Source organism: Scyliorhinus canicula, chromosome 10 (genome assembly GCF_902713615.1).
Source record: "Scyliorhinus canicula chromosome 10, sScyCan1.1, whole genome shotgun sequence".
Lineage (NCBI taxonomy): Eukaryota > Metazoa > Chordata > Chondrichthyes > Carcharhiniformes > Scyliorhinidae > Scyliorhinus > Scyliorhinus canicula.
The window spans coordinates 126,509,854-126,536,897 of NC_052155.1; the positions used below are offsets into that span (position 1 = coordinate 126,509,854).

Below are 27,044 nucleotides of genomic sequence, written 5' to 3' on the forward strand. Positions count from 1 at the left end.
CTCCCCCACCGAGCCCGCCCCTTTCAAGAGCGCTGCTTTATCGAAACGTTTATCAAAATATCTTCAGTATTTCAGTGCAAGGTAATGGTAGAAAAATGATGTAATCAATTATTGTTGGATCCCGAAAGAAATTCCGACATCTCTAAACAGACGGTGCTACCTGTTGAAGTGCTGGACGCAGCCTTGTTCCAGTTGGACATGTATATACAGTGATTGGAGTTTAAATTCATAGTCCGTTCACTTGGGGACCACTGCAACTTATTTATCAACATATCACGCTTCATCAGATTTATTTCTAATCAGTCGGGGCTCTGATTTTATTTTTATGGGGCAGCTTTGGCAATAAAATCATGAGTTTACTTGAATGTGCTGAAGCGGTATAGGCATCGTTTCACTAAGTGTTCTATTGGATGTGAAAGGTTAGAAGTCGAAACAGAAAGAATCTCTCTTGAAATTCACGATTGGAATGTTTCAATTTCATCCACGCACCTGCATAAGTGATATTCTGAGCAAATCCGTTCCAATTTGGCCATGCACACCATTACTGATCGGGGATTGAAACATATCATTCGCGCCAAAAGAAACATATTTTTCACCAGTTTTAATTAAAATGACAGATTGTTTATTTCACGTTTAAACTCACAGTAACATTAACGGTGCGCAATTTGACTATTCAATCGGAATCTCCAGCTGAACCGGTCTAGTGATTGAAGACAGAAAACAGTGTTTGGTTGTGCAGGTTCTGATCGAAATCTTCATATTGTCAGTGCCGATTGCATTACAGAGGGCTGGGGGGATTTAATGAAGTAAGGGAATTGAATTACATGCCACTGCGTTTAAAACCGATCTGTCATTCCATTTCATTTCATTTCATATAGCCCAGTAGACTGAAATGGATTTGCTAATGATGTTGCTAAACCGCAATGCACGTTGTCAAATGGTGAATTGTTAAAAGACATTTCGTTTCTAATTGTCCGTGCCTCCCAGTGAACAAGTAACGCACAAAGAAGCACGAAAAATAACCTTTATTGGAACTGGAGCATCGTTCGTTTGAAAGTACGTCAACACGTTCAATGGAGTATGTTACACTTAGAGACATGCTTTAATGGGAAACCTGGACACAAAATGAAACATCAAATAATATTTTGTTTAGCACAAACGTTGACATATCAGGAGGACTGAATTGTGCTCGGATCCAACTGTAAGTAATTAGGGGATGCCGATGTTTTGATGTTCTTTTCCTTTCTTCCCTTGCAGCCTGTAAAAAAAATGTGAGAGAGCTGCTCTCGGCTGGGGAGACAGTACGGCGTCCAACGTTCATTCTTTAACACCGCTATCAGGGGAGAACACACACACAGCTTGTTCTGTTTAGTCCAGCCACCTCATCACTCTTCTTCCTGACCGCAACAGCACAACAATCTCTCCAGCTCCGTGCAACCAGCAGCCGTCCTCAACTTGGCAGCAAAGAGCCAGACACTAAAAAGCTCGTATGAAATTCTCGGCCTTCCTCTCCAGCGCAAATATTAACCAGCCACCCTCCAAAGTTGGACGACTCGTTTTAATCCTCGTCAACACCAAACCATCAGAATTAGACAAGGATACATACATCGCCCGGCAACAACAACAAAAAAAAACAAGTTGCAGTCCCATTTTTCAAGGTAATGCAATCAATTGCTCTTTGTATTAATATCAATTTGATCCCTTTACAAGATCAAACAGACATCTCCAGCACGAAAAGTAGGAATCCGATTAGAAGATGAATACTTTGGCCCACCTTAGAAACCAAGTTACTCCGCTAAGGCTTAAGAGAAGTCATTCTTCTTCACGGAGATTACAAGCTCTAAGGATATTTCATATAGTTGCACACCAAGATGCATTCACACTTGAATATGCACCATGCGTTAGAGGAATAATCGCTTGTGAATGCAAACTGGAAGACACTTAGCATTTCACCGAATTAATACACAACAGACAGTTCCATACATCGGCCAAGTGCACTGAAAAGCTATTTAACATCAATTGTCTGGTCGCATTACACGCTCCAGGCTATCTGCGAGTGCACACATATATTGACATAGGTATATAGCTTTAAATACACTAGACTCTTGCAACTGCTCTTTTCTGGTCCCAATATTGTATATTATCTCCTGACAACGAAATCCTAGACCTTTTTTCCTGATCACTTTAATCTTAATCTTTGAGAGCTGAAAAAAGTAACATAAAAGTTACTTTAAAAACTTTTTTTTGTTGAAAAAATCGACCTGTCAATGCAGATGACTGCTCCATGCATAAAGCAACCAGACCGTAAACACACGCAAGGTTTGACTTCTTTTCACCCGGGAGCCACAAGTTCATCCCACAGTTTCAATCAAAGCGATTTAGCCACTGACGTGATTATCTGACTAATTGTTTATTTCAATTTGCACTTTGTCCATTATCCAGTTTATGAAATGAATGGCGGCAGTAAATTATCACTTACTCGGAGTCTTCAAAGAAGGATCCCCGGTCAGGCAGTGGAAAGGTGTCAGGCCCCCGACGCCGAGATGCTTTAACTAAACCTTTGCAAATAGTTCGAATGCAGTCGCAGACAAATTAACAGGACAGACCATTGATTAGTAAGAACTTCTTATGCAACAAGCGGCAGATACAGGACGATTTGTAACTCCCTCGCAGGACTGGACGTAAGGATTTTTTTTTGCAAAAACTGATAACGACCTCAAAAGCAGATCTGGAAAAACGACGATTGCATAATTGCAGCCACGATACAAACCCCTTAAGTGTCGGAATAAAATGCCCACATTCCCAGTGATATGGTGGCGCGTGAATATCGATATTTCTGATAGTGTGTAACGGCAGTATCGATCGTGGTTTTTGTGTGTGTGGGGCAGAGCAGCGGGAAGATAGCTGCATTGTTGTTGTTTTTTTAAATAAGTTCTGAGTAGGAAGAGAGTGTTTTCAGACTCTCTTGCAGAGAGTAATATAATTCTGAAAGATGGAATTGAAAATCGTTCTACTGTTTGGCGATACTATGTAAAGATGAATGCATTGTTACAGTGTAATATCCTGCTGCTTCATAACAAGTGGTAAGAAGGTAAGGATTTGATTGTCATTGGTTGAAATAATGAATCCCATGTTGTTTTTTTTGATGTTTTTATTCAAATCTACTGCAGGCACTGGTGCGACGCAATTGTTTACAAAAGTGAAATACATGGGCAATCAATTTCAACCCAAACCATGCCTTGTTCTCATCTCTTGAAGCGATTGCCTTTGTTGAAGTTGTGAAGCTGTGTGTGTGTTTCCCGGGTGTTTTTCTTGCAGTCGGAATTTTCAGATTTCCCTGTCCCGCAGTCCAGCCTGATGTCTCCATGAATCCCGGCCTGGCCGAAGATTGATGATAGAAATGTGAATGCCGAACTGCACACCTGACCTCAGGGCAACCAAGTTATTTTAACCGCGCAACACCTCTCAGTGTCTCTCTCTTTCTCTCTCCCTGCGGTGGGGCCGCTTCACCCTTTAATAGCAAACTAGCGGCAAGGTTAGTGTGTGGGTAACGTTGCATAATATATCTGGAAACGTATTGCTCTCAGCTTATTCGGCCCTCAAGAAAAAGTAGCTGAAATGGACGGAATGAGACAGGTGCAGTGAACATTTACCACCGCAAAATTGGCTGTCCTCAAACAAAACCCCATGGTTTTGAACACAACAATTAATTCTGAAATGCACAGTGTGTCATATAATTAACCCGGGTGGCAGTATCGAATGTGCTACTTTTATTTAACGTGTTTTAAGAGCGGGGGTTCAAAGATTCGCCTGTCCTTTGTTGCACACAAACATTTTGACATTCTTTTTAAAAAAAGAAATCTATCTCTCTGTCTCCGATTCCTTCAGTCTTGCCGTCTTCACCTCTCTATGGAGAAACGAGACGTGTGGAGCAGTTGGGAGTCTTGCTTGTGGGTGAGTTTTTGCTGGGGTCATGGTGTATGTTAGAGCTGGCACCGCTGTGGAGGCGCTGCAGAGTCTGTGTTTAGTCAGCACTGTGTGAATCCAATCAGCAGCTCCAGTTTACCAGTGGATTGTGTTTAAGGCGCTGCCTCCTCTCAAATAGCCCAGCAGAGAGCAGAGACTCACACTCTACCACCCAGCACCTAGACACACTGGTCTTAAGACACACTGGGCTTCTACAAAGATCTAACTGATGGCAAACCACCATTAGGTCGGCACCTTTCTTTGCACACTCTTTTCCGAATGCTCTACGGTCTGGTTCAAGTGTGGAATGACGGCTGTGATAGTACTTGGATGTTTTGTGGTTATTTATCGTGTTTAGTTCTTATCTGTGATAGTTCTTATCTCGGAGTTATCTTACTCGAGTCTGGCGTAACTAAGACATATTACTTACTGTTCGTTTTGGGCCTATCTCTATCGATGTGTGGTTTCTGTAATTTCTGACGAACTTATCTTTGGAAACCTCAGCGCTCTCGCTACTCCGGAGAACGCATTAGTTTCGAGTTTGCGAGTTGCCGAGTTTTGTCTGAGCCAGTTCCGTCGAGATCCCGAGTTCTTTAGCAGGGACTTATAAGGACAGGTCCACGTCGCTTCAATGTAGTTGCCGGCTTTAATATCGGTTTCTATATTTCTATATTCCAATAACGCTGTGTCGGCAGCAAACGGTGGGAGCGCCAGGGAAGAGGAGGGAGCATGTCTCGTCACCCGCTTCCCTTGTGGGCTCGACTAGGAAGGAATGCGAATGAGTTTGTAAAGCTCCGATTGAAAGGCAGAGTTTGCGATGGTTTAGACTGGGATGGTGTAAAAATCAATGTCTGTAAAGCAGGTAGGTGAAACCTACAGGGACCGATAGAAAAGGCTGTGTTGAACTGGCTATTTGGCATGTTCTCTCTGCCCCCCCCCCCCCCCCCTTCCCTGACCTCCCAGGCATGTCCACTGCTGAATGTTATGAATGTTGAACCCTTATAAAGGGACTGATTTTTCAGCCCATTGAGAGAATTCACCGCCGTCTGCTCTTTGCGGACCACAGCAGCTTCTTAAAGAGTCAACAAGGTGATTATATTAGATATGTCTCAGGTAAAGTTAATAAATGCAGAGTGCCATGCTCTTTCGGAGCATCAATACAGTCGGAGCCAAACAGAACACGTAAAATGGCACTGCCTAGGTTTCTGGATGTTTGTTGAGAAGCGCCACTTGCTTCTCTGGCTCAAGAATATCAACGTCTGCCTTTCTGAAAGCCACTTAAACGTAGTCTTGATTCAAACCCCGTGGGATAAGCGATAGAACAACTCGTCATTTCTGATCTTAAACTGGGACTATTTAACTTTCCAATAACAAACTTAGTTTTAGTTCATATTCCCCCCCCCCCCCCCCCCCCCACCTTCGAATGCCTCTACATGTCGGGATTAGTTTAAAAGGCCCTTGGGAACCAGTTCACGGTCAGAATCACTTTTGCAATTTGGAGAGTGAAGGAGCTTCAGCGAGGAGTAGTCTAAAGTGAAACACTTTGGGGCTCTTTAGGTTTCATCATCCTCGTCAATATAAACAGTCTCTCGAAGCAGATACGCAAGGCACATTCAATACGTTTCACAAATTGGCCGGTCAATGATCCTTCAACTCTTAACCATTTTATCAAATTAAATTGTGTTGAGCAAGAACAGACACTGCAAGTTGCTGGGACCTTTGTTTTGAGAAGGTATTTACGTGTCTGATAGCATTGTTCCTTTGGTCTGCTGGGCGACAGTATGATAATAGAAGACTTGAGTTAATTTAATTAACTGGGGAATGACTTGTCTTGCTGTGTGTGTGTTTTTTCTTACCGCCCCCTCGCTGTTATTGATTCTTTACATTTACTCTGTGTTTCTTTCGGGCTGATCTCCAGGACCCAATATTGGCGTTTGGATTTCTCAGAACCTGGATGGACCTGAATGAACCCGACTGGTCAAACGTGGCAAAACATCTCGCGTCAAACGGGCTGGGCTCGCCGCCTGAGCAGCCGTACCTCAAGTTTGTTGCTGGTCGCCACCACAGCGGGGCAGAGGAAACCCCAGCGTCGGAAGAGAGCTTGAGGCTAGCGGGCTCTTCAGTTACCAACCTGGACACTGACAGGAGCCACCTTGTACAGGGGAGGTCAGTAGACGCCTACGTCCCCTTTGGCCACGGCTCGGAGGAGCTCACAACTTTTATCACGGATCTGGATCAAACGGGCAAACTGTTTCTGACCCGGGGAATCAAGAGGGAATTCGTCACCCATCCATCTGTTGAAATGTACCAAAGTCTGCCTGTGGCAGCTGCCCAGGGTCCGAGTAGCTACCCTCACGATGTTCCCAACAACTTCATGCACTCCAGTACCAGCTCTCCTGTCTATGTTCCCACCACCAGGATCCAGAGCATCCCTTACCTCCAGGGCAGCGGAGCGAGCCAACAGGGTCACCCCGTTACTAACCACTCGGCCTGGACTCAGCCTGCTACAGAAAGCTCGACCTACAGCTCCAGCAGCCCTCACCATATGGTTTCCAGCCGGTTCTCCTTCTCGCCGAGCCCACCCATTTCAAACGGAGCTGCTCGAGATGCCGGCTACACTAACAGTCTGACTATGAACGGCAGAGATCAATACACTAGCCCTTTGGCTAGGCCTCTTAATGGATCTTATCCCAGCCCTTACACTTCTTACGTTGGGCCACAGTTGACCTCGGCTTGGACAACAGCAGGAGCTTTCGAAAATTCAATGCTGCACAGCTTGCAGGGCAGGCCCACCGCTCTACCTGTCCGGGGACCCAATGGAGGTGAGTCAACCCTCTCAGTCTTTGCTAATGAGACGTGTCGTTACTTTTCTATTGTAGCCGACAGTCCTTAATTCAAATACCCCACCTTGAATCCACGCCGTGGGCCTGTTAACCGCCTAAAATTATGTTGGTGCGACTCTGATATCAAAAACCGTGCAAATGTTGTAGTTCGGTGGGCCCCTTACCTGTAAAAGCGGTCAGTTCCTATTGTCAGTACCAGACCTCCCAATACATTCTCGAGTTTGTCTGGAATTTCTATCTTGTTAGAAAATGACAATGACGAACGGAAGTGTCTGTTTTAATTATTATTATATCACTTGCTCTATTCCAGTAGAAACGGTAGAACTCATGCTTGATATCACTTAAATCAGCCCTTGTTCTTGGGCAATATATCACTTAATCATCAGTAAACAGTTATGAATTTGAAAGCCAAAGTCAAAGAAAAGCCAACGTGTAACGGATATAAATCAGAACTTTAGAATGTAAGCTCAGTTCACTTGTGTATTGCTGCCGTGAGAATGGCTTTATTCCAGTAGCATAACCCGTTAACCTAACCGAGTAGTTATAAATCATTGAATATGTCAAACCTCTCTGACGTATTAGTATATTAAATAAAATTGTGGAAGTTAAAACATTTCGTTAACTGCAAGTCATAGAGTAAAATGGGAAAAGTCAACAGGTCCAATAACATTGAAATAAGCAACTGGTAATCAAATCGTACAGAAACTTCCAGAACCCGAGTCAGCACATTAAACTGAAATGGCCAAACCACAAGCCAAAATATCGTCAATTCGTGACACCCAAATGCACCACGTATGCATTTAGCAAGATTGTTTCCTTGTTGATAAAATTCACATTGAAATTTTCTATTCTCCAACTCCCACTCGAGTTTATTGATAACGAAAGATGTTCGTTGTTCTAACCGCAGCGCGTTTTACTGGGTTAAACGGGTAAGTAACAAAGTCCTGTGACGCCGTATCAAAATGTAACGGTTTGCAAAGGCAAAAAAAAAAACATATTTTGGCAAGCAAAAGAAAAGAACAGCCATAAGAACTTTAGATTTGTACAATGTGATGGGACTTCTTGTATCCGCTAACCACTGAAAAAGCCTGTGCCGTGACAGTCTACAATCATCGTCAGTGTGTCATGTTCTGGAATTAATACAAAATTAAACAGCAGTATCTTTCATTAAACGGTTTTGGAAATATGCATTTGCCAATAGCCTGAAAACTCAGCAAATGCCAATATGAAGTAGAATGTGGCTGACGCACGTGTGTATAATTCATACCTATAAAATCGGAATCTATTTTGTAATCCACTATATTGTAGCAAAATATATCGGAAATTATATTAATTTTGGGGGCTTTTAAAAGATTTTCATTCATTTGCATGGTCGAGTGGGATTCTAAACTCAAAACAAAGTTGGACTTGCAGATGGCCTGTTGAAATTCGCCAAATAATTGTGAAGAAATGGTGTTAGCATCATGCAGTCTTGCAAAAACAAATCCTAAAAAGAGGGGGGGGGGGGGGGGGGGGGGGGGGGGGGGGGGGGAGTTCTCTATATTCTGGCATGATCGACTCGCCTCTGACAATAGGAAACAATAAGGTTTGAATAGGAAAATGAATTCTCAAGGGATACAAAATGACATGCAAAGTAAATACGTAAGCGACATTGAGTCTCGGTAATCTGAAAGCAAATGTTAATTGATCGGGAATGGTTCTAAGTTTTTAAAAAATTTAGTAGTAACATAACTATGACAGTATTATGACACTATGTTAAAACGAATAGAAATTCCACCTCATTTGCCAAAGATAACAGCCAGTAGATAAAAGGTAGGATTTACGCCAGGTAACAACCCCTGGAGTAGTGTAATCTCAATGTGATAATTTCATTGAATTCATCATTTATTCCGACCAAAAATGAAGGAGCAAATCAAAAGGCCTCTTGTGTCCTGAGAATTGTTTCTTAAAAGTCCTTTTCCTTTTCCTGCGCCCCTTACATTGGCCAACATTTAAAAAAGAAACTGATCGATCTTGAGTTTGTGTAACTTTTTGGCTCCAGCATATATTGTTCAATGTCCTTAATTTATAGAACATAGAACATAGAACAGTACAGCACAGAACAGGCCCTTCGGCCCTCAATGTTGTGCCGAGCCATGATCACCCTACTCAAACCCACGTATCCACCCTATACCCGTAACCCAACAACCCCTTAACCTTACTTTTATTAGGACACTACGGGCAATTTAGCATGGCCAATCCACCTAACCTGCACATCTTTGGACTGTGGGAGGAAACCGGAGCACCCGGAGGAAACCCACGCACACAGGGGGAGGACGTGCAGACTCCACACAGACAGTGACCCAGCCGGGAATCGAACCTGGGACCCTGGAGCTGTGAAGCATTTATGCTAACCACCATGCTACCGTGCTGCCCCGTGCACAATTTCATGGGCATAGTGAGAAAAAAGGAAAAACAAAACACCGAGGGACGATGTCGAATAGGAAGATGTAGGGAAGAATAATGCAGTTTGGAATTAGATTACTGAAATTATAAAGACAAACTCCTAGGGGAAAAACAACACGCTTCGGCTTTGAATGAAGATGCCAATTTACAAAGTATTTTGGTCGTGTTTGTTTTTTTTTGCACTCTAGGACACAACGCTTTTGAAATTAACAGTCTGTTATCTGAATTCAAAAATTAAAGTGACCTGTAGTCGGGAAGGCTGTTTTGCGCTCAGTAAGGTTTCGGAGAACACGTTGCAGCAATAACACAAGAAAGGGAATTATTTAAAAATAAGATTGGGTGGCCAGCGGTCAATTCCACATTCCTGACATTGTGATATCCACCTCATAGGCCAAAGGCTGAGGGACACAAGGAGTTAAAGCTTGTTATCCGTACCCATCCTCCCAGATTGAGCGACTGACGTTATAAACGTAAACTGTTGCTGAAGTCAAACCACAAATCCGAGAGGAAAGTTTCATTTCTTCCACCCGCCCACATCAGTGACATTATCTTGCCCGGCCAGATTTTAAAGGCTGAAATGCCTTTTGAGAAAGCAATGACATAATGGTTTCCAATACAGGCAGATCTTTAACATCAATCGCAGTGACTACACGCGGACTCAGACATGATAAGCTTGAGACATGTGCTAATATCTGGAGCCTTTGTCGATCAAATAGATATTGTTCCTTTGATATCCCGCAATGGATATTCGGCAGTATGAATATTCTGCAGTGCATTTTTCCAAATGCTCTCTATGTGTATTGGAGCCACGGTGCTCTCGCTGTAAAGACGACCGTTTAGGGCCCCTCTCTGATTCTATTGCTATCTTTGCCCGCCGCCCCTTCCCTTTGCAGAGTGACGGGAGAGGACCAGCTGAAACCAGATGTATGCAGATCAAAGATCTGTTCGGGATACAGTTGGGACTCTCAGCTAAATCCGAATCAAACAAAGTAAATATTACTCGTTCAATCAGTTCACCATTGAAAAATGTTTGAACACTGATCAGGCTGATATCTTTCGTTCTCAAGTTCCCGGTTGCCATTCATTTTAAAGTTCACATTTGCTACATTATTTAGTAAAGTCCGGTCTAATCAATGACTGGTCGTGGTTAGACCAGCTAAATGGTCAAAAATGACAGATCTTTTCTGAAGGTGAATGGTAACATCTCGTGGTCAACGGATCTGACTATTTTTTATAACATACCACATTGTGTGATTCACGGTTTCTGAACACAATCAATCCCTCAGGGCTGATGGTTTTCACACACACACACTGTAGGTCAAGGAGCAGCTTATGGTACAAAATGCCGTGAACACTATATTTACTCATGCTTTGGGAGCACAAATTGGTCCAATTGTGGCAAAATTCTCCCCCAAACTGCAGCCACGATGAATCGAGTAAACCGAAGTGATCCAGGCATAAGAGGTGGCCTAGTTTACTCCCAATTCCAAATCAGCTAATTATGAACACCATTATTCGACATACAAATGGAGCAGTTTGGGCTGAGGGTAAATATGTACCCGGGTCTCCCTAGTCTCTGTCCAGCCATAATGAAAGTGGGTTCATAAAGGCCTGTCTGGTGTTTTCCCTTTAGCGAAATGAGAAACCTTTTTCTCTCCAAACGGTTGTCGAATGCTGACTCGCCGGAGCCATTGTTTCTTTTTAATCGGTGAAAGTGCAACCAAATCATACTTTTCTGCAAAACTTAAACGTGTTTATGAGACATAATTTACCTCTGCAATATAAATTATGTTGAAAGGTCCAGCAACGTTAGCTGGTGTCTAAAATCACGATTGTAAGTAACACAAATGACACACTTTCCATTTTCTTGCCGGTTTTTGAATGTTGAACGAGTGATGCATTGTTATGTTAGATCATTGGGTTGGAACAATGCGTAGCGTGGCAGGTTGCTGAACATTTCCAGCCCTTTCTGACTATTTCTGACCCCCAGCATTTTGCCCTTTCAATGTAGCAAACTGTGGTGTTTAATTGCATCGATCGGGTCACACACACAGCCCAGAGGGCGAGAATAACCCTCGTTTGCCAGCCCAGCTGGGACGTGGGGGCTCACTTTGGAGACCCTCTCCTCGTTGTTACCTCCCTTCAGTTAGCCACAAGGACAGGGTAAACACAGGAACGATGGCGCTAAATCAATCCACTTTGAAGCAAGCCGCAAAATAAACGGTTCTGGTGCTGGGGAAACAGGGCAACGTGTTTGCAGAAAGCGTTTGTGTAGCGACTGCTGTGAAGGATAACAACACGAGGTGGATTCTCTACCCGCTGTTTATTGTTGCAGCCATCAATCTAGGAGACAATGGTCTCCAGCAATTATGTGTCCTGTAGACTTGTAGGTTACATCTAAATCTTGGGAGTACTTTGCAAGGCCTGTCTACTCTCCGTGTTTCGATCGGTCAATTTCGACAGGGGGAGTGGGGGGGGGGGGGGGGGGGGGGAAGTAAAAAGATTTTGAAGGGAGAAAATATTTTGGAAAGCGCGGGATATAAGCAAGTGATTTTAATGGCACAATATCACACTTGCTTTTAAATTCAGTAATTTTGTTTTGAATCCAGGAGGATTCCCTATTGCATTCATCATCATTATTAACTGGGACAATTGGAGGAAGGTCCTGCCGTCTAATTTGATGGCATTATAGCGCTACTGATTTATAACCCCAGGTCGTGCACTTGCATGTGGGCTGGGGAAAGCGCGCAAAACGCCTGTTCTTCCATCTGAAATCAACCAGGCTTCCCGACTGGGCGCGGGGAATGGGAGGTGACGCTCGTGCTTTATTTCATTGCGGACAGAATGAATACATTTTTAATTTGGCATCTATACGACTGATCATTCGAAAGATTATACATCTTTTACAATGGCAACAAAAGCAAAAATGTTGGAAATGACCAGCATCAGTGAAGAGAAAACCCAGGTTGACGGTTCATACGGAACCTTTGGTCAGAATTCATGTATATCGGCCGTATATACAGGGAGCAAAAGTGAAACTATCTTCTGGAAATATGTCCAGCTCTGTCAACTCAAAAGGCATTTGAAAAATATATAGAAACCCTAAGTGCGAACACTGAACAACATGGCTCCCCTTTGCTGTGTGCTTAAAGAGAACTCTCCGAGTGTTGTCTTTTGAGTGTTGTCCTAGAAATAATAACCCCAAACGCTGCAACCACTCAACATGCAGGCAGCACTGGTGTGGGGAAGGGAGGCCACTTTATTTCACAATTTCATCATCCATAGTACCTTCATTTTGCTGGGATGGGGTATAAATACAGTGGATCATTTCGGGCTTTATTAGTGGATCCGTTTTTATTCTTAGGCGCTCTTCTTGACCCCAATTAGTTATGCAAATATATTCTTTGAAGACGGCTTTACTCATTATTAAATATTCAAAATAAATAAATTGACCTTTCAATTACCAACAGGCGAAAGGTTGTTAAGAAAAATAAGCAACATGTCATATCTTCTCTTGGAATCCAGTTTTGTCATTGGATTTTGTTATACTTAGAAAACACTTCGGCAAGAATGACGTTCATTGGAGATTTACCAAAAAGAGGTTTTCTTGAGTGAGGAGGTGAAGGTTTAGCCCAGCTCTGATAACTTCACAGCAGCGTGGCTCTCTGCTTTTTGCTTAAGGTCGAGTGCAGGATGGAGAACAAGACGGGGTACATACAACACCTTTTCTTGTCAGCTTGCATCGAGTGCATCTCTCTTGTGGAGACCAGGAATTGGATTCAATTTGAATTGTTTTTTTTGGAGTAAGCAATAAGATGGAGTAGGAGCTTGCCACGTTCATTCTGCGCATTGACTTTGTAACTTTGAGAATGGAATACATTTTTAAAAAAAGGGAACACACTTTGAGATATATCGGATTTGGTTTACACTAACTACACAGCCTGCTTTTAGTGATTAACACTAAGGACGTTTTTCGTCAGCATTGAAGCACAACAAATCGTGGGGTAATAGCGGCGTAACATATTAGTAACGAATTGTGAGTGTCTATTAACATAATAGGAAACTGTCTCGTTTGACTAAAAATGATTGGTTTAGGCAGGGAGTAATAAACAGCGAACTGGGTCAATCAAGTGGAGGGAACATTATCTGGAGTGATTTATATTAAACAATCCCAGGTTGTGAGAGCTGCTCCGTTTTGTTTGAGTGGAGAGAGTGTGGAAGGATTCCTGGGCTGATTCTCAGCCCACTGAACCGCCTCACGAACCATTCCTACCCTGGCGAACAAAACCTGGCCCGGGTCTGTCTCGCTTAGATGTCCAGCATTTACTTTGAATGTGCAGGGTGGCAAAAAAAAAAAACATATTGCCGCATAAGTCAGGGCCCGGATCCAGTTAATCAGAGCACGAGTTGAGCGATCACCAGGAGTGTGCTGTGAACATGTTGGGGCTTGGCTACTCAGTCAGCTGGGAGGCCCCCGATTTTAAAATGCTCTCAGCAAGCATGGATATCCAGTGGGGGTATCAAAGATATAAACCTGCCTATTGGATACTTCCAGCGGGTTCCCTCTGAAATCCCATCTGCCATTCATTTTAAGGAGTTTTCACCTCTTCGAAAACAGGAGAGCCAGGAGTTTTAGGCGAATGTGTGCAACATCTGTATTACCTGCTTGTAAATGGACATAACGTTCACCCTTCAACAAGATTATTTGTGTTATTCTAAACCAGACTGCTTCTTTCGATAAGACGTTAAACGCACCCTTTATCCTTCAGCAGCCAGGTCATTTCTATCTCCCAAATTCCTGAAATTCTTCTCATTTCTTGGGACGGATCCTGATGCGTTGGGGCGATTTGAACAAATGCGCTAAAAACCAAAGAGAATCTGACATTAAAATATTCATTGCACCCCCCCCCCCCTTTAAACGGAGAGCAAAATATAAAGCAATGAAAATGCATTCCCTCAGGTGGATTGCATTTAAAGATGGAAAACTTGCACGAAAGGTAGGCACAGCAAAGGATTTAAAAATAGGACCGGTTAGCACTGCTGCCTCATGGCGCCCAGGACCCGGGTTCGAATTCGGGTCAGTGTTTGTGGAGTTTGCACATTCAGCCCATGTCTGCGTGGGCCTCGCCCCCATAACCCAAATACGTGCAGGTTGGGTGGATTGGCCACGCTAAATTACCCCTTAATTGGAAAAAAAAATAGGACCTATTTATCTGACTCTAGTACTAACCTTTTACAGTTCAGTCCAAATCCTTCACAGCATCTAGTCACAATAAGGGCGGCATGGATATTGATTGAGTAGAACCTTACTATATGTGCAGCGTTTGGTGCGGTATTTCCGTGTGGGGAATTCTTTCAATAACGTGGATTTGTTCATGTTTGTGTGTGTGGATGGCAGAGCTGCTGGACGAGCTGTCTGAAGCCCGGGAGTGTGTCAACTGTGGGTCCATGTCCACCCCTCTGTGGCGGCGGGACGGCACCGGCCATTACCTGTGCAACGCCTGCGGTTTGTACCATAAGATGAACGGACTCAGCCGACCTCTTATCAAACCTCCGAAGAGAATGGTAAGCGACTTATGCAACCCTGTCACTCAACTCCAGATGCAGCAGGTATACTGATAAGTGTACAAGATAACCTGGCTCTGCAAGGCAGCAATACCTCCAAAGGAAATGGAGCCAGGCTCAAATAACTGTTCATCAGAGAAAAAAGGTAGCCCCCCCCTCCCCAACTCTTTGACTGGCATTTACAGTCAAATGAGGCATTAGACCGTCTAATGATTTTCACCCTATTATTTAGCCAATCCCGCTGAGATTGTGAAGTTCACCATTTCCAATTATTACTGTATTACTCTCAACCTTGACGTTTATTTATCAATTAGGGCCTCGGCTATAACACGAATAAATAGTTTAAATCCCAGTGTTCATTACTGCCACTTTGTTAACATTAAAACATGGCTCAGTAATAATAAACCAAGTGTAGCTGTCGCATTAAGATTTTCTCTGATTTGCCTACAATCCACCCCCCTTAATCTTTTCTAAAAGTCCAATTTGTTCACAGAAGATGTAACACGGAAGGAATGTTAGATTATTCCCTATGGGAAAACGGCAAATGCTGCAAATCTTAACCTAGAAACAATAATATTTACTCGGAATACACAACAGGTTTGTCAGTATCTGTGAAACTGCTCTGATTGGAACAGGATTGTGAGAAAGTCCTCGCTATTCTCGACTGGTTTCCTTTCTGATTCGAGATGAAGCGAGGCGAGTCACCGCTTCCCTTTAATAACCAGCAACCCGGAATCAATCATCTTATTTTAAAAACTTATACTTGAATTAATTTCTGCCATCCTGTAACCAGGGGGAACCAAAGATAGAAAGGTGTGATTTGACACAATAGGAGCTGCCGAAGGAGTATCTGCACATTGTCCCGCTGCTTGATGGTATTAAAAACGTCTATCACAATGTGACCAAAATTAGCATTGGTGTGCGGCCGACTGTACTGCAATGGGTGTTAAATAAATCAACAAGCAGACAACCCAGCAAGTCCAAACAAGCCGCTGAGATTTCATCTGATCACACCTTGACTTCATCTATTCTCCTTGAGAAAAGCGAGAAACCTTTTAAAAAGAGTGTTAATTAACGTTTTGCAACCCATTGCACCCCCAGCTCAACGAATGACGCCCCCTTTTTAATTGTGTTAAAATTAAAACAACTTTAAAGTCTTTTTAAATCTGGGGCGGCGGACGAATTGTATCTTCAGCCACTAAATTTAATGAGACAAATGGAGTTGAGATAAGGCAATAGGAAAATACTATTGTGTCTGAATGAATAAGGGTGGGGGGGGGGGGGGGGGGGGGGTGGGTCAGCCTCTGTTGAGACAGAAGGTTTGAAGTCCGAAACTAACTAAGGCACAACGCAAACAACGAATTTCAACCTTTATGCCCAGGTCACTTTGCATCATTAGGGTTTGCATGGAGACTCCAGAGGAGCGTGTTGCTCCCATTGTCCTACCGCATTATTTTTTTTTGGAAAGATTTATTTTGAGATAAATCGCAGTCTGAATCTGACGAGTAATTTAATACGGAGTGAGATAATTTGAAATGTTGAAACCTGAAGTCCAGTTAAACGTCGACCCACCCCATTCTTCAGAAGTAAACTTTGAACTTCCACCGGCACCTTATCGATTTTCCAGTTAATGATGAAGCAATCAGAAGTTGGGGGAGGCGAGGCCCTGGAATTCCTGTCAGTTTAATTATCTACCATCGTCTCCAGCTAGCAAGTGGAATAAAAGATAACTTGTGCTCCCAAATGCACACGTATGAATTCTCCCCGGCTGCTGAGGGAGTGATGAGGCCAGCACTAATCTTTTAATATCACCATTCATGATCCGCAATCGGCCGACGACCTGGCCCTTCAGTGCATTTTATTAATTTACACTTCCCCTTCACAGAGGGTCGGCTGGGTGGGGAGATTATAACAGTTGGGAATTTGAACAAGACCCCCACTAAAAAAGCATGGTGTCCAAGTAAAAGGAATAAAACCGCTCACATCATCTGTCTAATGTGGCTGAAGTTGCCGAAATGCATTTTTATAATTCTTTTTGCTGGAAATATTGAAGAACAGGATCCCACTATAGCTGGATGTTTTTTTACTCTAAATGTCTTGCATTAGTTAACCTGATAGCCCATCAAATAACCAGCGTGTTCTTCACTTTCACCTCCAGCTGTTTCATCTCTTCCCCACCATACACAGTAGAATTCGTTTTATTTTAACAATCACCGCACTTTTTAGCGACTGAACCATACTTGGGTAGGTGTCTCCTGCTGTAATGAGCAGGCCAACGGCAGCAGTCCTCCCAGAGCAGCAGTCCTCCCAGAACAGCACTCCTCCCACGGCAGCAGTCAGCAGTCCTCCCAGAGCAGCAGTCCTCCCAGAGCAGCAATCCTCCCAGAGCAGTGGTCCTCCCAGGGAAACAGTCCTCCCAGAACAGCAGTCCTCCCAGATCTGCAGTCCTCCCAGCCCAGTGCAGCAATCCTCCCAGGGCAGCACCAGCTGAGGTATGCTAATCAGGGTATGCAGTATCAGGAAGAATGATCTGCAGCATCTCTTCCATCTAACCACCCTGAAACCAAGGGGAATCTGTGTTGTTAGACACATTGATAGAGTCTTCATTCAATATACACTCTAGCCATACCTCAGATTGAGGTTAGTGGTCAAGGGGGTTGCTTTGCACGCAGACATGCAGTAATCACCTAGATTAAAATGTGTATCGGCACGAAGTGTAGTTGCGGAACACAAAGGGCACCTTTTCAGCATTGGTTTTGTGCTTGACTAATGCTTCGTCCAAAATGTAAGCGGAGCGATCAAAGATGGTCTTGAGCATTTTAGTTAAATGATCTTGGGAGTCAGGTTGACATTAGTAAATGTTGTTTTGTTGTGGTCACACCATGGAGTTCCTCTAACACGTGCCTTGTAACCACCCTGAAACCAAGGAGAATCTGTGTTGTTAGACACATTGATAGAGTTTCACTAACAGCTGGTTGCCCTGTTGCTGGTCCAGCTGGAGCAGCCCATCTCAAGGCAAGAGATGTCAATTGCATTAAAAAAAAATCACCATTAAAAAAAAAATCACACCCTTCAATCCTACCGTTTTCTATGGCCAATCCCGGGAAATACGAATTGTTGAGGGCAGGGCAATCCAACAGCATCTGAGATCACATGAACGTTGGAGGCCAGTGATTTATCTCCTTCATCAATACAATTTAAAATAGAGAAATGAACTGATTGAATGGCCCAGAGAGAAATAGGGTGAATTGGAGATGCACACACAATACAGATACAGAAAAACACAGAAAAAGAGACAGAAAGATAACAATATTTAAAATTGAACATTAAAAAGAGACAGAAAGATAACAATACTTAAAATTGAACATTTAAAAAATAGGCACTACCTGTGGAAGTGGCAGTAATTATATTATTCCCTTTCCCGAAGTGGACTCCTCACCATTAATCATTTCATAACAGGTTCTAAATAATCAATGACCAGGCCTAAAGGTCTGCAGCGACATTCATTCATATTTACAAGTTTAACTTCCCAGTCAAAAGAGGAGTGTGTGCCAGGGATGTGTAAAACCCACAACACAGTTCAACCTGGACTCTGAAGCTATCTTCAGAGACACAGAAGATCTACCAGGTTGCAACATTTGTGATTTGAATGCCAACAACTTAGATAGGCAGAACACACTGCACTGATTGTAGAGTCAAGAGGATGCAATCCAGGAAATTGTTTTAAGTGAAAGCAATGAGGAACTAGGATTAAGAATGATTGGGAAGAAGACCAAGGCAGTGGTGATAAGCAGAGATCATACCCCAGAAAGGAAAATTGAAGGAAGCCTTCGAGTCCTGTAACAAGTTCACATACTTAGGATAGATTAGCATAGGCGATGGGAGATGTGATGGTCAGATCTGAAGAAGGACGAATAAGGGTAGGGAATCTAATGCATGGGTTAGGGTCTATGGCCGGGGGTGGGGTGGAGGAGGGGGGGGGGGGGGGCGGTTGGGTATGTTATTCTGGGTTTTTATGAGTGTTGGATCTCTTTGTTTTTTAAAATGTTAAAATTATAAGTGCCTCAATAAAATATTTTCTAAAAACAACGATCCGAAGAAGGATTGAGATAGCCAAGACCAGCTTTATCAGAATGAAGGATGTATTAATATTTTTTAAAAAAATAATTTTTATTGAAATTTTTACAAAATATAAACATCTCAACTCTATTAACAAAACCACCGCGGTAACACCCCAAGAACAATACCCACCCACTTCAAAAGCAACTACAAACAAAAGAAAAAAACAAAAGAACACCCAACGACAAAAGGGAAAGAGATAACACCCGCCATATCCCACACACCCATGTACACAGTTCTCCCTCCCACCGATCAAAACCCCCCCCCTCCCCCCCCCGGGTTGCTGCTGCTGCCGGCCTATTTCCCTACCGTTCCGCCAGGAAGTCCAGGAAAGGCTGCCACCGCCTAAAGAACCCTTGTACTGATCCCCTCAGGGCAAATTTCACCTTCTCCAATTTAATGAACCCCGCCATATCATTGATCCAGGCCTCCACGCTTGGGGGCCTCGCATCCTTCCATTGGAGCAAGATCCTCCGCCGGGCTACTAGGGACGCAAAGGCCAGAACACCGGCCTCTTTCGCCTCCTGCACTCCCGGCTCCACTGCAACCCCTAAAATTGTGAGTCATCAGCCTGGCTTGACCCTGGATCCCACCACCCTCGACACCGTCCTTGCTACCCCCTTCCAAAACTCCCCCAGCGCTGGGCACGCCCAAAACATATGGGCGTGGTTCGCTGGGCTCCCCGAGCACCTAGCACACCTGTCCTCGCCCCCAAAAAACCTACTCATCCTCGTCCCAGCCATGTGGGCCCTGTGCAGCACCTTGAACTGTATGAGGCTAAGCCTCACACAAGAAGAGGAGGAATTCACTCTCTCCAGGGCATCCGCCCACGTCCCCTCCTCAATCTCCTCACCCAGCTCCTCTTCCCATTTACCCTTCAGTTCCTCCACCGAGGCCTCGTCTACCTCCTGCATCACCCGGTATATGTCCGACATCCTCCCTCCTCCAACCCACACCCCCGAGAGCAACCGATCCCGCACCCCTCGTGGGGGCAGCAAGGGGAACCCCTCCACCTGCTGCCTGGCAAATGCCCTCACCTGCATGTACCTAAACATGATCCCCAGGGGGGAGCCCAAACGTCCCCTCTAACTCCCCCAAGCTCGCGAACCTGCCCTCCACAAACAGGTCCCTCAACCTCCTAACCCCTGCCCTGTGCCAGCCCAGAAATTCTCCATCAATGCTCCCTGGGACAAACCGATGGTTCCCCCGTATCGCGGCCTCCATCAAGCCCCCCACTTCTCCCCTATGCCGTCTCCATTGCCCCCAAATTTTGAGGGTAGCCGCCACCACTGGGCCCGTGGTATACCTCGTTGGAGGGAGCGGCAACGGCGCCGTTACCAGCGCCTCCAGGCCCGTGCCCACACATGACGCTGCCTCCATCCTCTTCCATGCTGCCCCTTCCTCGTCCATTACCCACTTACGCACCATCGCTGCGTTGGCAGCCCAATAGTACCCACAGAGGTTGGGCAACGCCAGCCCCCCCCCTATCCCTGCCCCGTTCCAGGAACACTCTTCTCACCCTCGGAGTCCCATGCACCCACACAAATCCCGTGATACTCCTGTTGACCCTCCTAAAAAAGGCCTTCGGGAGGCACTGGAACAGAAACAAAAACCTCGGGATCACCGTCATCTTAACGGACTGCACCCTGCCAGTGACAGCGGTAACATATCCCACCTCTTAAACTCCTCCTCCATCTGCTCCACCAACCTTGTGAGGTTGAGCTTGTGCAGGGCCCCCCAGCTCCCAGCCACCTGGACCCCTAGGTACCTGAAGCTCTTCCCTGCCTGCTTCAGTGGGAGCCTACCAATCCCCTCCTCTTGATCCCCCGGATACACCACAAACAACTCACTCTTGCCCAGGTTCAACTTATACCCAGAGAAACCCCCGAATTCACAAAGAATCCTCATCACCTCCGGCATCCCCCCCACCGGGTCCGCCACATACAGCAACAGGTCGTCCGTATATAGCGACACTCGATGTTCCCCCCCACACCGCACCAGGCCCCTCCAGTTCCCTGACTCCCTCAATGCCATGGCCAGGGGCTCAATCGCCAACACAAAGAGCAAGGGGGACAGGGGGCACCCCTGTCTCGTCCCCCTGTACAGCCGAAAGTACTCCAACCTCCTCCTATTTGTGGCTACACTCGCCATCGGGGCCTCGTAGAGCAGCCTCACCCACCGGATAAACCCCTCCCCAAACCCAAACCTCTCCAACACCTCCCACAAATACTCCCACTCAACCCTATCAAAGGCCTTCTCCGCATCCATTGCCACCACTATCTCCGCCTCCCCTTCCATGGCCAGCATCATAATGACATTGAGGAGCCTTCGCACGTTCGTATTCAACTGCCTTCCCTTCACAAACCCCTGGACCTCATGAATGACCCCGGGCACGCAATCCTCTATTCTAGTGGCCAGGATCTTTGCCAGCAGCTTAGCGTCGGCGTTTAGCAGCGAAATCGGCCTGTATGACCCGCACTGCAGAGGGTCCTTGTCCTGCTTCAGGATCAAGGAAATCAGCGCCCGTGACATAGTTGGGGGCAAAGCCCCCCCCTCCCTTGCCTTGTTAAAGGTCCGGACCAACAGGGGGCCCAACAGGTCCAAATACCTTTTATAAAATTCCGCCGGAAACCCGTCCGGCCCCGGCGCCTTCCCCGACTGCATGCTCCCTATCCCTTTGACCATCTCCTCCAGCTTGATCGGCGCCCCCAGTCACTCCACCTGCTCCTCCTCCACCCTCGGGAATCGCAGCTTGTCCAAGAAGCGCCCCATTCCACCCCCCTCCACCGGGGGTTCCGACCGGTACAGTTCCCCATAGAAGTCTCTGAAGACCCCATTAACATCTACTCCCCTCCGCACCACCTTCCCAGCCTTATCCTTCACTCCCCCAATCTCCCTGGCCGCGTCCCGCCTTTGGAGCTGGTGTGCCAGCATCCTGCTCGCCTTCTCCCCATACTCATACACCGACCCTGTGCTTTCCTCCACTGAGCCTTTCTGGTAGTCAATAGGTCGAATCTGGCCTGAAGGCTACGCCTCTCCCCCCCCAATCCCTCCTCTGGAGCCTCCGCATATCACCTATCCATCCGCATCTCCCCTATCAGTCTTGCCCTCTCCCTTTGCTCCCCCCTCTCCCTATGGGTTCGGATGGAGATCAATTCCCCCCTCATCACCGCCTTCAATGCCTCCCAGACCATCCCCACTCGGACCTCCCCGTTGTCATTGGCCTCAAGGTACCTCTGTTACACCCCTGAACCCTCTCGGCCACCTCCTCATCTGCCAGCAGCCCCACCTCCAAGCGCCAGAGCGGACGTTGGTCCCTCTCTTCCCCCAGCCCGAGGTCCACCCAGTGCGGGGCATGATCTGAAATGGCAATGGCGGAGTATTCCACATCCTCCACCCTCGAAACCAACCCCCTGCTCAGGACAAAAAAAAATCAATCCTCGAGTAGGCCTTATGTACGTGGGAGAAAAACGAGTATTCCCTGGCCCTTGGCCTCGCAAACCCCCAGGGATCCACCCCCCCATCTGGTCCATAAATCCCCTCAACACCTTAGCCACCGCCGGCCTCCTACCCGTCCGGGACTTGGATCGATCCAATGGGGGATCCAGTATCGTGTTGAAGTCCCCCCCCCATTATCAGGCCCCCCACCTCCAGGTCCGGAATGCGACCCAACATACGCCGCATAAACCCCGCATCGTCCCAATTTGGGGTGTACACATTCACCAACACCACCTGATCCCCCTGCAGCTTACCACTCACCATCACATATCTCCCGCCACTGTCAGCCACCACATTTAATGCCTCAAACGACACCTTCTTCCCCACCAGGAACGCCAACCCCTACTCTTCTTATCCAGCCCTGAGTGAAATACATGGCCCATCCATCCCTTCCTCAGCCGAACCTGGTCCACCACTCTCAGGTGTGTCTCCTGGAGCATGGCCACATCCGCCTTCAGCCCCTTCAGGTGCGCAAATACCCGGGCCCGTTTGATGGGCCCATTCAGCCCCCTCACATTCCAGGTTATCAGCTGGATCAGAGGGCTCCCTGCCCCCCTCCCCTGCCGATTAGCCATACCCCATCCCTTGCCCACCACCGGCAGCGTCCCCCGCTCTGCCAGTTTCCCACGGCGGCAACTCCCCCCCTCCAGCAACCACTGCATCCTCCAGCTCCTTCCTGACCATTTCAGCAGCAACCCGGTACCCCCCCCCCCCCCTCACCCAACCCCCCCCCCCCCCCCCCCCCCCCCCCCCTCCCCCAGGCTAGGACCCCTCCTAGCCGCGCCCCTCCCTCCATAGCACTCCCGTGAGCCAGCTAACTTCTGCTGACCCCGGCGACTCCCGCCCTACCTCTGACTCCTCCCCACGTGGGACTACCCCTCCTCCATCGTGCCCGTCAACGGGTCCTCCCCCCCCCTCTCTTGCGCGGGAAAAGAAAACAGCCAGCAATGACACGCGCTTCTCAGCCCGACCCCGCCCCCACCATCTCCCAGTGTGGGAAACCCGCAGAAAGCCCGCGCTTTCGCCCTGCCCGGCCCCGCCTCCTCCAGGGCTACTACCATTGTCAGTTCCCCCCACCAGCTCCCCGAACTCCCCATTTACCCCCCTGCCCGAACCCGTCCACCAGACCCCTACAGAGAAACCCATATAGAAAAGACAAATCGGCATCACCCCACCCACCCTAAGGCCAACCCACATCTTACATTAAACCAAGCAAATACAAATACAGTATTATACAGCATCCCCCATCTTAGACCCTCAGTTTGAGTCCAATTTCTTGGCCTGCACAAAGGCCCACGCCTCCTCCGGGGACTCAAAATAATGGTGCCGATCCTTATAGGTGACCCACAGACGCGCCGGCTGCAACATGCCGAACTTCACACTCCGTCTATGGAGCACCGCCTTCGTCCGGTTGAACCTCTAACTCCAGGGGCCCCTGGAAGGACCCAGGCCCCATCAGCGAGTTTAACATAGCCGCCACATAGGCCGCTAGGTCCGACCCCTCCGTGAGGCCCAGGATCCGCAAATTCTTCCTCCTCGACCGGTTGTCCAGCTCCTCGAACCGCTCCTGCCATCTTTTATGGAGAGCCTCGTGCATCTCCACCTTCCCCGCCACAGCCACGACCTCATCCTCCCTTTCGGAGGCCTGCTTCTGCAGCTCCTGGATCGCAGCCCCCTGGGCTGTCTGGGTCTCCATCAGCTCTCTGGTGGTTACCTTCAGCGACTCCAGCAGCTCCAACTTAAGCTCCTGGAAGCAGCGCAGCAGAGTCGCCTGCTGCTCCTGAGCCCACTGCCTCAGCTCCTCAAGGCCTCCGCCGGCCGCCATTTTGCCTTCCTTCCCCCGCTTTTTCAGGGGTGCTTTCTCCGGTTTTCTCCTTACCCCACTCCTGGTCCGGACCATAGGACCGTTGGGGTCGACTCCTGTCCTCTTCCCACGTCGGGATTTGCCGACACAGCTCCGTTGGGGGCCCTGAAAAGAGCCCCAAAGTCCGTTTTCAGCGGGAGCTGCCGAATGTGCGGCTTAGCTCCTCATTGCCGCCACCGGAAGCTCTGAAGGATGTATTAATATAAAGAAGTTGAACTTAAATCATGGGAAAAGAATACTGAGGTGCTATATTTTGGCATTTATGTTATGCCTCAGAGACATGGATGACAAAGATAATTTATATGCTGAATGCATTTAAGATGTGGGCAAATAGGAGGATTTGTTTGTTATTTACAGCCCAAAGGGGGCCTTTCCACCCATTGTGTCCGCATCGGCTCCCAAAACAGCTACCGAGCTAGTCCCATACTCCAGCCCTATCTCTGCAGCTCTCTAAATTAATCACTTTCAAATATGTATCCAGCTCTCCTTTGAAACCTCCTATGGAATCCACCTCCACCACTCTCCCAGGCAGCACATTCCAAACCCCAACAACTTTCTGAGTAAAGAAGTTTCTCATTATTTCACTCCTGGCTCTCTTGGTAACCATCTTGAAATTGTGTCCCATAGCCACTGACATACAGCTAGTGGAAACAGAATATCCTTCTTTACCCTGTCAACATTGTTTATAATTTTGAACACCTCAACAAGGTCACATCTTGCTCCAAGGAGAACAAGCCCCAATTTCACCAATCTTTCCTTGCATCTAAAATTCCTCTTTCCTGTATCATTCTAGTAAATCTCCTCTGCACTCTCTCCAGGCCTCAACATCCTTTCTTAAATAAGGTGCCCATAACTGAACACAATACTTCATATGTTTAGGGGCTGTTTAGCACAGGGCTAAATTGCTGGCTTTGAAAGCAGACTAAGGCGCGCCAGCATCATGGTTCAATTCCCGTAATATCCTCCCCGAACAGGCGCTGGAATGTGGCGACTAGGGGCTTTTCACAGTAACTTCATTTGATGCCTACTTGTGACAATAAGCGATTTTCATTTCATTTCATTTCATATGTGGTCTGGCCAGTGATTTTCAGAGGTGTAGCATCACCTCCTTGCTTTTATACTCTATGAATCCATTTATAAACCCAAGGATCCTATAAGCCTTCTTAACAACTGTTTCTACTTGCCTGGCCACCTTCAAAGAAGTATGCACTTGAATCCCGAGGTCTCTCTGATCCTGTTCTCCCCTCAAAGTTGTACCATTGAGCCTATATTGTCTCCCCATGTTTTTTCTACCAAAAATTTTGCTGCATTGAAATTCATCTGCCAGGTATCTGCCCATTTGGCCAACTTGTGAATGTCCCTCTGAAGTCACTCAGCATCATCCTCACAATTCACTATTCTCCCTAGCTTAGTGTCATCTGCAAATTTAGAGGTTTTGACCTCAACACCCACTTCTAAATCATTTATATAAATCAGAAAAGGCAAGGGTCCCAACACTGAGTCCTGAGGAACACCACTTTCAACTTGTCTCCAGTCTGAGAAATGCCCATCTATACCTACTCTCTGGTTCCTATCTCTTAGCCAACTTCTAATCCATGCTGCCAAGGATACATCAATCCCAAACATTGTTAATTTGATAACCAACCTGCCATGTGGCACCATATCAAATGCTTTCTGAAAGTCCAAACATATAACATCCATGGCATTACCTTCATCCACTGCCTGTATCACCTCGTCAACAAACTCAATTAAATTTGTCAGACATGACCTGCACTTGACAAAGCCATGTCGACCGTCTAGTATTAACTTATTTTTATCGACGTGTATATTTATCTCATCCTGTATTATAGCCTCCATCAGTTTTCCCATTGTTGATGTCAAGCTGACAGGTCTGTAGATCCTGGGTTATCTTTTGCCCCTTTCTTAAACAGCGGCGTCACATTTGCAATCCTCCAGTCCCACGGGACTAATCCTGTGTTCAGAGAGGCCTGGAAAATTTCTGTCACTGGTTCCACAATATGCTGGGCAGCAGGGTAGCATGGTGGTTAGCATAAATGCTTCACAGCTCCAGGGTCCCAGGTTCGATTCCCGGCTGGGTCACTGTCTGTGTGGAGTCTGCACGTCCTCACCCTGTGTGCGTGGGTTTCCTACGGGTGCTCCGGTTTCCTCCCACAGTCCAAAGATGTGCAGGTTAGGTGGATTGGCCATGCTAAATTGCCCGTAGTGTCCTAATAAAAGTAAGGTTAAGGGGGGGGGGTTGTTGGGTTACGGGTATAGGATGGATACGTGGGTTTGAGTAGGGTGATCATGGCTCGGCACAACATTGAGGGTCGAAGGGCCTGTTCTGTGCTGTACTGTTCTATGTTCTATGTTCTATGCTCCCTTACCTCTCTTAGCAATCTAGGATGCATCCCATTCGGGCCTGGTGACTTCTCTGCCTGGAGTGCTGCCAGCCTTTTTCGCACCTTTTCTTTATCTATCACTATCCTGCTCAGATGCTCAACACCTACATTTCAAATGGGCCATTGTCACCATCTTCTAATTTGGTAAAGAAAGAAGCAAAGTACAAATTTAGTACCACTGCTATACCCTCCGCTTCAGTGAGCAATTTACCCTGCTTGTCCCTTATGGGCCCCACTCTATCCTTCACTAATCTTTTACCATTAAAATGCTTGAAGAACATTTTACTATTTGTTTTAACACAGCCTGCCATCCTTTCTGCATGCTTCCCCTTAGCCTTCCTT

General features: G+C 46.5%; 1 protein-coding gene across 6 annotated transcripts in view; it reads left to right on the forward strand.

The window, feature by feature from the left end:
* The first annotated feature begins 554 nt into the window (after positions 1-554).
* The window catches only part of gata6 (GATA binding protein 6), a 39,329-nt gene continuing 12,839 nt past the window's right edge, over positions 555-27,044 (forward strand). The window contains exons 1-4 of one of the 6 annotated variants that reach the window (XM_038809727.1): positions 555-1,056; positions 1,258-1,658; positions 5,885-6,788; positions 14,653-14,819. In XM_038809727.1, coding sequence (XP_038665655.1) covers positions 5,921-6,788; positions 14,653-14,819 — 1,035 coding nt within the window. In that variant the 5' untranslated portion in view covers positions 555-1,056; positions 1,258-1,658; positions 5,885-5,920. Of the gene's footprint in view, positions 1,659-2,939; positions 3,092-4,031; positions 4,214-4,617; positions 4,829-5,467; positions 5,699-5,884; positions 6,789-14,652; positions 14,820-27,044 lie in introns of those variants that run through there. The other 5 variants (XM_038809728.1, XM_038809724.1, XM_038809726.1 and 2 more) reach the window with 5 other exon arrangements.